This window comes from Dryas octopetala, chromosome 6, assembly GCF_963921425.1.
Source record: "Dryas octopetala chromosome 6, drDryOcto1.1, whole genome shotgun sequence".
Lineage (NCBI taxonomy): Eukaryota > Viridiplantae > Streptophyta > Magnoliopsida > Rosales > Rosaceae > Dryas > Dryas octopetala.
The window spans coordinates 14,838,181-14,850,671 of record NC_141371.1 but is presented as its reverse complement, the minus strand read 5'-3'; the positions used below and the strand labels follow the sequence as shown (position 1 = coordinate 14,850,671).

At 34.2% G+C, this 12,491-nt stretch overlaps 2 protein-coding genes across 2 annotated transcripts; one reads left to right on the top strand and one right to left on the bottom strand.

Annotated features, from left to right (window-relative positions):
* Positions 1–4,153: 4,153 nt before the first annotated feature.
* LOC147282705 (serine carboxypeptidase-like 45) lies at positions 4,154–7,354 on the top strand. Its single transcript, XM_086246569.1, has 10 exons — positions 4,154–4,464; positions 4,573–4,674; positions 4,797–4,892; positions 5,407–5,499; positions 5,597–5,667; positions 5,755–6,039; positions 6,138–6,262; positions 6,794–6,886; positions 6,960–7,077; positions 7,177–7,354. Exons 1-10 carry the CDS (start codon positions 4,215–4,217, stop codon positions 7,330–7,332), a joined length of 1,389 nt encoding a protein of 462 aa, XP_086102695.1. The 5' UTR covers positions 4,154–4,214; the 3' UTR covers positions 7,333–7,354.
* A 374-nt stretch (positions 7,355–7,728) lies between these two features.
* Positions 7,729–10,831, bottom strand: LOC147282704 (10 kDa chaperonin, mitochondrial-like). The gene is made up of 3 exons (XM_086246570.1): positions 10,606–10,831; positions 9,767–9,906; positions 7,729–7,984 (listed from the first exon to the last, which is right to left on the bottom strand). The coding sequence occupies exons 1-3, from the start codon at positions 10,708–10,710 to the stop codon at positions 7,936–7,938; spliced, it is 294 nt and encodes a 97-aa protein (XP_086102696.1). The 5' UTR covers positions 10,711–10,831; the 3' UTR covers positions 7,729–7,935.
* Between the last annotated feature and the right edge of the window lie 1,660 nt (positions 10,832–12,491).

Here is a 12,491-nt window from a genome sequence, read left to right as displayed (position 1 = left end):
CCTCTATTAAAATGCTAATAGTAGATGTCTTCATTATACAAAAAAATAATTACAAGTCCAAAATGAGAAAGAAAACTAAGTCAAACCCCAGCTGACCCAAAAATTAAGTAGAAACTTAAACTGTCCATCGAGTGCTTGGCAAGCCCACCGAACGCTTGGTAAAGCACCACCGAGCACTCAGTGGAACTTGTCGAGCGCTCAACAGATGCATCTGCGTGCATCTGCAAGCTAAAACATATATCTACAACCTAAAACATGTCATCAATAAACTAACAAAATGTATTTACAACCTAAAAAATGCATCTGCAACCGAAAAATGTGTAGATGCAATGCATCTGCATCTACATCCGCATCCGCCGAGCTTTCACTAGTGCATTTTTTTGTCTCCGCTGCGCGTATAGAAACATATTGGGTTGAAATTTAATTTTTTTAATTGGCGGGATTTGTAGTTAAAAATCTCTAAAAAACTGGGGTATAGAGTAATTTGTTAAAAAAAAAAAAAAAAGACCCTCATTATACAAAAAATAAATATTAACCTCATCTACATTTAGCATGGTCTCATCTTATGGTTTTTGGATTTTTTAGTATAGGGTATTTTTGGATTATCAAAATATATGTGACGGTATTTTTGACATAAAATATCCATTCTGATTCCCCCTCTCCCATTCTAGACCTCCCTAATGAATCAAATTCCTTTAAGCAGATTTCTGATTTCATGTGGACCCCACATCCATTCTCATTCTCTCATACGTTAGTAAACACATGAATGAGAATCAGAATGATTCTCAAATGTTAAGTAAACACAGGAATGTGAATGAGAATGATTCTCAAATGTTAAGTAAACACAGGAATGTGAATGAGAATGATTCTCAAATGTTAAGTAAACACAGGAATGTGAATGAGAATGATTCTCAAATATTAGGGTATGTTTACTTATCCATAATTGGAATGAGAAGAATGAGTGTGATTCTCATTCATGTGTTTACTTACATTTGAGAGTCATTTTCATTCTGATTCCCTTATTTACTTACACATATTGGAATGAGAAAGAGTGTGAACCCCACTTAAAATAAGGAATTGAATTCCTTATCTTGGAGGAATTGAATTCCATAGGGGGGTCCGGAATAGAGAAGAGGGAATGAGAATAGATTTTTTCATGCCAAAACTACCCTCACCTTTTTTTTTTAATCCGAAATTGCCCTCAACGAAATAAAACCCCAAATGTTTTATTTGATGGGATATATTGTGTATCAAATTGTCTAAAATGCATCCTCTCTCACATTTTTTTTTTTCCAATTGATGAGATATATTGTGTATCAAATATTTTATTTAATATTTTAAAAAACTTGGGTAAGAAAAGGACTATTGTCTATTTAACACTACATCAATATTTCCAAAATATTCTAAATTATGACAAAAAAAAAGTATGAAAATTTATTTTTTTTATTTTTTTGCAAAATATTTGTGGTAAACTTTATTTTTAGGCATTTTAAAAATTGTGAGTATCATAAAACATATTTAATTTTGTATAAGGGCATTTTAGTAATCAAATTGGTTTTGATTTCGATTCTTGCAAATAAGTAAACACGTGTATGTAAATCATGTTGTTTCTTATTCTGATTCCTAATAGTTAGTAAACACGTTAATAAGAATGTCTGACTCCGATTTCTGCTCACTCCGATTCATCCTCACTCAAATTAAAATTTATGCTCATTCCGATTATGGGTAAGTAAACGTGCCCTTAGTAATTAAACACAGAAATGAGAATCATTTCCATTCCTCCCATTCTCATTCTAGAGATTAAGGGATATTGAAGAAAGAGATGAATAAAGTGGTGTGAAGAAGAAGAAAATTGAGGTAGACAACAAGTCAATATATGGACCTAAGCCAACAAAAACAAAGTCCCAAACTAATCATAATAGTAAGGCTTATTCACACCATTGCCCCTATAAGATACATTTTTTCTCACTTTGCCCCTTGAAACTTAAATCTTCTCAAATTGCCACCTGAACTTCACACAGTTGTTGCAAAAGACCCTATGCCGTCAACTTTGTCAATTTTTCCGTTAAAATAGCATGACGTGACACCTATAGGGCATGAGTGTAACCCTTTTTTAGTTATGTAAGATCCATGTAGACAACAAAAATAATAAGATCCATGTCAATTTTTTATAATTTTTAGTGTTTATATGGATGTTACATAACTAGAAAAGGGTCACACCCATGCCATATAGGTGCCACATCAACTTTTTAAACGAAAAAATTGACAGAGTTGACGACATATGATCTTTTGCAACAACTGTTTGAAATTCAGGTGGCAAACTAAGAGGATTTAAGTTTCAGGGGGTAAAGTGAAAAAAAATGTATCTTATAGGGGGCAATGGTGTGAATAAGCCTAATAGTAATCATGTTTAATGTTTGGACTTAAATGTAATTAATTATGAAGAAGAAAATTAAAGTGGACAACTCCTAGTAAATGACCTAACACAATAGAAAACAAGAAAGAAAAAAAAAAAAGGAGACTCGATCAAACTGATCATAATAGTAACTATGTTTAATTTTTTCTTAAAAATACTATGTTTAATTGTTGGACCTATATGTAATAATATTGGCATTAATCAATAATCTACTTATATGATATCTAAAAAGCGTTGTCTATTTTTAATGGTGACACCATTGACCACAATATGGTATGAACTGTTTGTTCCCACTCACGCACCAAAGCCTTTTTCAAGCATTCATTTTTCTGCATATCTATGATGCATCATAGAATAGCTAGCTGCACTAAAAATTACAAGTGTATATATAAGAGCATCAGTCCAAAATTGAAACATGTGCTGGAAAATCATATATGCAAGTGTCCAAAATCCTCTTTACCAGATTGGGGCCGGAGATATAGTATATGATTATAGAAAAGACTCTTCAATTTAGTTGGGCCTTCCACTAGCTACATGTCCCCCAGAATTTCACATCATGAATGTGATGTGTGATACATATATGCCCTAGGTTTCATATTGCGAGTCATTCATTGTCTTTCCCACCATGTGAACACAATAAAATTTATCAAATGATTTTCTATAATACCTACCCCAACACAGTTTTCTTATCCCTTCGGGGACATCCGATCAAATTGGGCACATTTGTCTTGAACACCACACAAACAGCTTAACCAATCTCACCTAATCACATAGAAGCATTTCAAAGCGAGACATACAAACATCGTGTCACATGCCCCTATTATTCAATGTGGAAAACTATACTTTATTAAAGAGGAATGTATTTTTAAAAAGATTTAAATGTCAAATGAATGTCTGCATGTGATGTAATGTTTGCACCATAGTCAAAACCTTCAAAGACATAGAAAGTAGATTTAATTGTTCGTTAAATTTGACACTGTCAAATTTCATAGTATTTAGAAAATTTAACAAGCTCACAATAGTGTATTATTTGTTGACCCTAAAATCATAATATGAGAGTAGGGTAAAAAAAATGTGATGGGGCCTACGTTGTATACAATAATTGTTCAAAAGACTTTTCCTACATTAAGCATGTGACCACACGAAGAAGCTAGGAAAGCAAATAATACAATCTGTCATCACAGACAGGTAGAGTAAAACACGTTGCGGAAAAAACCAAGTCAATTCAATTTTTGAAATTTCTTTGATTTTGATTCCTCGATATGAGCAATGGCGACCTGTGAAGATTTTAGATAAAACAAAGTCGTAATGTTAAAAATAGAACAAGGCACATTCTTATTTTCAAATTAAAGAATAGACTTCTCCGCAACAATGTTACAATATTCATCTATTTTATTTATTTATTTATTTATTTATCATTTCATTGTAGAATCCAATACAATTCATATTGTATTTGAGATTACGGAATTTGTTTTCTTCTTGGTGCTTCAGATTTCAAAATTCTAGATTAATTAATAATAAACATGTTAAGGAAGATGGGAAATAAATGAGAAAGAAAATGAAACATTCATTTCTTTAGTCATAATGGTAGTACCAATACAAATTATATAATGATGATTCAGTGCACTTTCATAATTAGTATTTAGTACCAAAACTAAGGAAACGAGAAAGATAAGGATAGAGTTAGAATCCAGATAAAGACCCTTATGATACTTCCATACCATCCCTCACAGAAGACACACTCAAATATTTGAAGCTGCCTCTCTCTCTCTCTCTCTCTCTCTCTCTCTCTCTCAATATGCTGCAACCTAGGCAATGGGCTATCATCACAGCAATCTGTGCAGCTCTTATTCAAACATTTTTGACAGCAAACTCCCTCTCAGAAGCTGACAAAATCACCAGATTGCCAGGCCAACCACAGGTCAATTTCCAGCAATATGCAGGATATATAACTGTGAATGAAAAGCAAAACAGACGACTTTTCTACTACTTTGCTGAAGCACACACCAATTCTACTTCAAAGCCTCTTGTTCTTTGGTTAAATGGAGGTCAGCTTACATTTATTTATCTATATGCAGTGACCCAATTACAAGTTTACAAATATGTAATCAAATGTGTACTTAATTAGATTGAGCTTTTCTGAATTTAATTTGAAGGGCCTGGTTGTTCATCTGTTGGAGCTGGAGCTTTCTGTGAGCATGGACCTTTTAAACCAAGTGGAGACATTCTGCTCAACAATGCTTTTGCCTGGAACAAAGGTAATAATAAATTCATAATTCCCATTAAGTCTATAAATGCTATATCACATTAATTGTGCCAAATCAAGTGAATTAATTATTGTTAGTACTAATTCTTCTTCTGGATTTCATCCTCTTTGTAGAAGCAAATATGCTGTACTTGGAATCACCTGCAGGAGTTGGTTTCTCCTACTCAGCAAACCAATCCTTCTATACTTCTGCGAACGATGCAATAACAGGTTTTCACTTCCATCATGACTTTAATTTTCATCAATCCAAGAACATAAATATGTTACAAATTAATTGCTTATTTGCTTATACCATAGTTGGCCTAGCCGAAATCCAGCATAATTAAGATGTTTACAATAGAAAACTCTCACATAAACTTGTATAAGGGAAAGAATCCCACATTTGCTAACGTACAAGGGCTCTCCATTCTCCTATTAAATGTCTTGTAAAATGTAATCTTCCTTCATTATATGTGAACACCTCAAATACATCTGTGGACGTAATCCAAATTGGGTGAACCACGAAAATGCTTGTGCTCTGTGCGGGGTGAAAGTGATCTTGCAGATATTAGTTGAAGTACCAAACTACAAATAGGCATTGTACTTCAAAGTCTGAAACTTCATTCAACATTACATAGAACCAAAAGGCATAGTATATTTATTACATAGTATAGTTTACAAGCAAAAAATTACACCCATCAAAATGCTATTTTGGACAAAACTGACTCCAAGTCTCTCTCTTCAGCAAAAGAAAATCTTGTGTTCCTTCAGCGCTGGTTTGACAAATTCCCGGAGTACCAAAGCAGGGATTTTTTCATCACAGGAGAAAGCTATGGAGGTATAATCATTCGCTTAACAAACACCATTTTATATCACTGACCAACTTGAAAATTTTGAAGACATATATGGAGCTAAACAACTCTGTTTGTCACCAGGCCACTATGTTCCACAGCTTGCACAACTCATTGTCCAATCAAAACTGAAAATCAACCTGAAGGGAATAGCAGTAAGCAAATGAAAACTTCAAAAGTGAAATGATTGATGATTTTGATTAACATGTCACATGCTTGAGCTTTTTATGCTTAATTTGCAGATAGGCAATCCCCTTCTGGAATTCAACACAGATTTCAACTCACGGGCGGAGTACTTCTGGTCTCATGGAGTAATCTCAGATGCCACCTTTGAAATCTTCACTTCAGTCTGCAACTATTCACAAATTTTTAGACAGATAATTCATAGCGGTGCACTTACCCCTGCTTGTGCTGCTGTATATAGCCAAGTCGAAAGAGAAATCAGCAAATATATCGACCCATATGATGTTACTCTTGATGTCTGTTTATCATCAGTTGCTGCTCAATCTGTGAAACTGAACCAACTGGTGAGACTTGCTATTTGCTCTTTTCATTTCTTTGAAATGCTGTTTATTTACCCAGTTTCTTCAACTTTGTTATATTTAATTTGGACTCACTTGTACAGCAAGAAACAGAAAAGATAGATGTGTGTGTTGAAGATGAAACAACGAAATACTTGAACCGGAAAGATGTGCAGGAGGCTCTTCATGCTCGGCTTGTTGGAGTCGCAAATTGGACAATTTGCAGCGAGTAATCATCTCACCTGAAATTCTAGTGCTGAAAACCTAAGTAGATTGCACATACTAATCAAAATATGAAAAAAATTATGTATGATAAATTCCATGAATTCACAGTCTTATAAATATATCAGCTCCAATCTAATAGTTGAGTTAAATCGGTTACTTTAAGAGCATCTCAGTCTTCCATATCTGATCTAAGGACTGTTATTACTAAGTTAGCTATGTAACTCAGCTAGGCTGAGAGTAACAGTTTCTTCTGCTAGAAACTGTGTAGACTAATACAATTATTATCGGATAAGTGAGTGTCTGTCATTAGATAATGAGGATAGATCTCCTAAATTGCACCGAACCCTCATGGGATAAAACCCCAGATCCCACACATGTTGAGTCTTGAGTGGTTACAACATCTTCGAATTCTTGGATTGTTTTACTCTTTGTAGCAGTTAATTGTTTTTTTTGGTTCAATCAGTTTCTTGTTGTTAACTTTTCATTACACTGGCTTTTCTTTTCCTTTTAACTCTGATTATCTTCTTTACAACAGTATCCTCAGATATCAGCGGCAGAACCTAGAAATACCGATGCTTCATGTTTTGGATTCACTGGTCAAGTCTGGACTCCGAGTTTTGGTTTTCAGGTAACCAAAACCTACTCATCATTATACAAAAACAAATCTTTACAAACACTAATATGCCTTCACATTTATACAGTGGAGATCAGGATTCTGTTATCCCACTAACTGGGACCCGGACACTGGTGAATGCATTGGCAAAGGGATTGGGACTGAATACAACTGTGCCTTACAGAGTCTGGTTTGAAGAAAAACAGGTCCTTTTTAACTTCTCTATGATCGGACAATTGGAAGCTATTTCTTGTCTTCCTCCCTCTACCCTTTCTTTAATTTTTTGTTTTATTTAAACTTCTCAGGTTGCTGGATGGACACAAGTATACGGTGATATATTGTCTTTTGCCACCATCAGAGGAGCAGCTCATGAAGCTCCATATACACAGCCAGAGAGATCACTTGTTCTGTTCAGTTCATTTCTGGGAGGAAAGCCACTGCCAGAACTGACACAGATCTGAGAAAATTCATAAATAAGGGAAGGGAAGCAAAAAGGTCTCATACCATGACATTCAATAACTGAATCAGAAACTAACACTTCTGGTTATCAATTTGATCATCTGCTTGTCATTCCAAACAAATTTCATGCAGATCAGTATTCATCTTCAAACATTCAACCCCCAACTGAACAAGTTGTAAGAAAATCACTACATTACAAACAATAAGTTCAGATGTCACTTTTTTCTTTTTATCAACAAGTTATCGATTAACATTTTTGAATGCTAAATAGCCATATTTTTTACATATTTCTATCTAAAGCGTACTGTTATCAGAAAACTCAAGTTCCACTACAGATGACAGTTTTAAAATTAAACTTCTTCAATATGTTTAATCAGTTTATGTGATACTCCAACACAAATCAAAGTGGTTGTAGTTGCATTGAAATTATTCTCCCATAACATGAAAGCATTACATGTTTCTTTCAGATAATTTATAGGCACATAACAGATATAAAACTAAGGATAATAGCAAAAAGGCTGTATCCAATACATGCTACAGAACTCCTCAAATCCACAAGAATAACTCATGAACAAATTTGACACGGTCACAGGTCAGATGGTACATCAGTCATGCAGTGTTCCCAATATATCCTCATCCCGGTATAGGTGGTACCTAAAATGGAAAAAGGAAATTCATGAGCATCTAATCAGACAAACCATAAGAAAGTCCCAAGAAATAATAGATAAGGGTCTCAGAAGCACACGTATTGTTTCAGTACTGTGACTACTGTCACAACTCACAAGTTCCTATAACGTATATAACAGAGCATGTATTCTCAGATGTTGTTCATTGTAAAATTCAGAAACCATAACTGGCCATTTTCAGGCCCACTTTGAAAGAATTTCAAACCTGCCACAATAACTTTGAGTTGAGGCACACCAAATATTCCTTAAGGCATGTCCCAATAAATACCACGTATCAGCTGGTGCCTTGATCTAACTCAGCACTTGAGACTTGACATTTGCTAATGTAACCCAACAAATAAATTTTGGGGGTCTTACCATAAATCTGGTTGGCTAACCGAAAGGAAAAAAAACATGTTATAAAAGACAGTAAAGTGGTTATATATATTGAAATACATGCCATTTTAATGTGCATCTTCCATTTAGGTTGTTAAAGTCAACACCTTCAAAAACAACTTTCAAAACAATTTCCATTTTTATGTAAGCTAATTAACCAACTTTTAAAACAAGATCAAGCTTGACTTTTGTAGATTACTCAAACCTAGCTAATGTAAGCTCCAACTTGCCTGAAACTTACCAAACAAGCTTGAGTGTCATAAGCTCGACCTCAACTCAAATTACCTAAAATTTCTCAATTCAAGTTGACATCACTCTATGGCCTAGAATTGAGCTCATATGATGATTATCAAACTCAGTTCTGCTCTACTGCCCTGAAGACATTCAGTAAGATGAGAATGGGCATTCACCATAAAATAACAAAGATGCCTTATTGAGTGAATTGTAATACTAGTCAAAAACTCAACTAACATGCTTGAACCTAGAGCTTTATCTATATGTGTGTGTATCGATACACACATCTGTCTATTCATAGATAGATACAAGCATAATTTCACATGCTTTCTATTTAGTCATTTCTTACCCTATTATTGTCACTAAATTCTACATATCCTCTAGATATTAATACAATTTTACCAATCATCATCTTTATTGTCCCTAGTGCAAGCTAGTGAGGAAAAAAATATACAATTGTACTTATGACCTCTTACCACGGGTGCTCAGAATACAAATGATTGACAAGAAAAAAATATTAAGAAGGTAAACATAAGAATGTTAGGTTGTGGAGTAGTAAAAAGAATAAGAGAGTGACAAATAAAATCAATGGCAGAGTCGTTCTTGAACCTTTAAGTACTTAACAAGAAGATTAGTGGCTTATTTTAAACAAAACGGGCAATGTCATACTAGAGGAAGTCAACAACATTTAAGAGTCAACAACATACACATTGCATGTGCATCTATCTCAAAATTCAAGACAATAAAAGACAAGACAACTATACTTACACATTAATGCATTGCTGCCAAACAAACACACAAAAGAAAGCCCAAAACTGTATGGCAGGAAAATGTCTTATTCAATGAATTCTCAATGAAGCCTTTCCATGGTCTACCCCATTATTCATGATATGAAACAGCACAAGAATTTTATAATCAAATCATATGGAGCAAGATCCAAGATGTCCATCTTGGGGAAGGTCATGGATTTCAGAAAAGATGTTTCCTATATTAATAACTTAACCAATGGACTATGCGTAACATTTAGAAAAAAAAAAAAAAAAAGAAGTAGACAATGCATTATTTATTGATTTCAAGAAATAAATATATGGCACATTCTAGTAATACAAGCAATGAGGCCCTGTGAGAAGTATATACGTACTCTTTATCACCGAGCTTCACTTCAGTTCCTCCATACTCTGGTAACAGAACAGTGTCTCCTTCCTTTACTACTGCAGGAATAAAATTTCCCTCCTTATTGTGAAGACCAGGACCCACAGCAACAACTTTTCCAGAGTTCAGCTAAAACATAAAGCACAAAAAGATTTAATTATGCAAAAAAGATATATTCCAAACATGTTTTAGACTTATAATACTCCCAAAATATCATTTTTGGGATTTTCTAATATAGGCACACTTGAGTTCACAAAAGACCAACGCCAGATTCATGTTGTATTAAAGACAAAAAAAAAAAAAAAAAAAACCTGCATTCATGTAAATTTGCATCTATTCTTTATCGTTCAAAACTTCTAAATAACAGGGGGAAAAAATTCAATTCAGAAAACCCAGATCAGAAAGAGATGTTTTAATTTTGATTTTAAACAAGACCTTTGTTTTGCCACCATAAAAGTAGTCAAATTGGGCCATTACATCTGATACTGAATGAAAATTTTCATATAACCTAGTCATGCTTAACTTTTTTTTTTTTTTGGATTTACTGGTTCAACAATGAGACTGCAAGAAAACTATGAAGAAAGCAATAAAAAATAAATATAAATTACTAAGAACATTCGACTACATAAAAATCCAAGAAAACTAAAAAACCACAGCCATAGCCAACGAATCAGTAAAACGCCAGCGACCCAAATCATTTCCAAAGAGAATTCACAACCCAGAAACCACAGACCACTCAAATTTTCATTATATCTCAATACCCTCCAGTTTATCGGGAAATAAACACAAAAATGAGAAAGTAAGGAGTGGGCAAAATGGAAAGTATACCTTTGAAGACTTCTCAGGGAGTAGGATTCCGGAATTGGTTTTGGATGGCGGGACAATTTTCTCAACAAGAACACGATTCAACAATGGCACCAAACGCTTTGCCATCAGAAAATTGGAGAAGAAATACACAAAAGGAGTAAGCCTTAATCGCTAAACCTTTCAATCGAGAACTTACGGCTTTGCTTGTTTGTGCAGGGTTTAGGTTTTTCAAAGGGTTTTCAAGGGTTTTACCGTTTCTCTTTGAATTTACAAGAAAGCCCCGCTATTGAACTATGCTAGTAAGTCTTTAAGAGTCATTTTCAGTCACCGGGCAATAACAATTTGACATGTATTAATTTATAAAAAAAAATTAGTTATTAAGGAAAAGTTGATACAAATAAATATAGAAAATTAGGATTAAATACCAAATATCAATAGTTTTTCAGTAAAGCAGCAAGACTCTAATTTTTTTTAGTTTAGGTACTAACCTAGAATAAAACATTTTGGATTAGGTCACAAATCAGTTTGTTATACAGTTGTGACTGTTTAAAATTTATAAAAAATCAAAATTTTTAAGAGTTTCATACTTTTGATTTAGGTTTAGGGGATGAAGTCCTATAACCCAAAAATTAAACATTAAAGTTTAAGCCATGCAAATATTGAAAAAACAACAAATCAATAAAAAGTTATGACTGTTAGACAGTCACAACTCGATATAACCATGTTTTTTAAAGTTGGTAACTAAATTGAAATTTAGTACCTAAAGTAAAATGACATAAATGTTTTGGTGGTTGAAATGAAAAAACATTACAATTTGGTACTTAAAGTTAATGGACCTAAATAAATAGATGTCGATAGTAAGAAAAATGGCTTCGAATGACCATTTTTTACTTTATACAATGATTATGAATGACGGTTTTCAAATTAGCTTTGTCGTTCTGTTAATCATCTTATTGGATTTGACATTGTCCAGATATCAATCTTGCGACCAGGAACAATTTAGACTTTAAGTATTGAAGGAGATAAATCTCACCGTTCTAATTTTTTTATGATATTATTATTCTCTCAACTTCAAATTATGGACCTCTTTTATGAATACACACATATATAAAGATATATTATGTATATGAAAGATGACACATAAAAGACAAGTTTTTTTCGTAATGTCAGAAATATACACAATACGATTACGATTTGCATTTGGGCATATTCAAACAGGTGGGTGGGTGTGTTGCTGATGGTGGAGAGTGGAGAGAGGTTTGAGTGTCTTTTTCAGGAATTTTTTATTGAATTTTGAATTTTATTTTTAGTTTTTAAAAATAGGCTTATTCGCGCCAATGCCCTCTGAAAGTAACTTCGATTTTCAATTTGCCCCCTGAAACTTCATGCCTCCCACTTTGCCCTCCAAACTTTACAATTTCAATATTCCGTCAACTTCGTCTATGAGTCCGTCAAAAAACGCCTACGTAGTGCTTACGTGGAAGGGGCAATTAGGTCTTTTACAATTAAAAAATAAATAAATACTTTCTAAAAAAAAAAGGAAATAAAAAAATAGAAAAACCTCACCCCACCCACTCAGTCGCCGGTGGTGGGCCGACAGCTCCTTTTTCCTGTGCAGCACCCCACCCCACCCCACATCACCCAGCCACCCTCCCTCTCTCTGCCTCTCTATCTCTATCTCTCTTTCCCTCTCATTTCCCTCTCTCTCTCGCTCTATTCCCCTCTCTTTCTCTTTCTCTATCTTCCCCTCTCTCCCTCTCTTTCTCTGTCATCTCTGCCCAGATCCAGATCACATCAAAACCCAAAGTTGCTGACCTTCGGGTAAGTTGTCGATTACGGAAGTCGTTGGTGGATGGCTGGCGGCTCGGTTTGCCTCAAAACCCAGATCTAAGAGAAAGAGAGAAAGG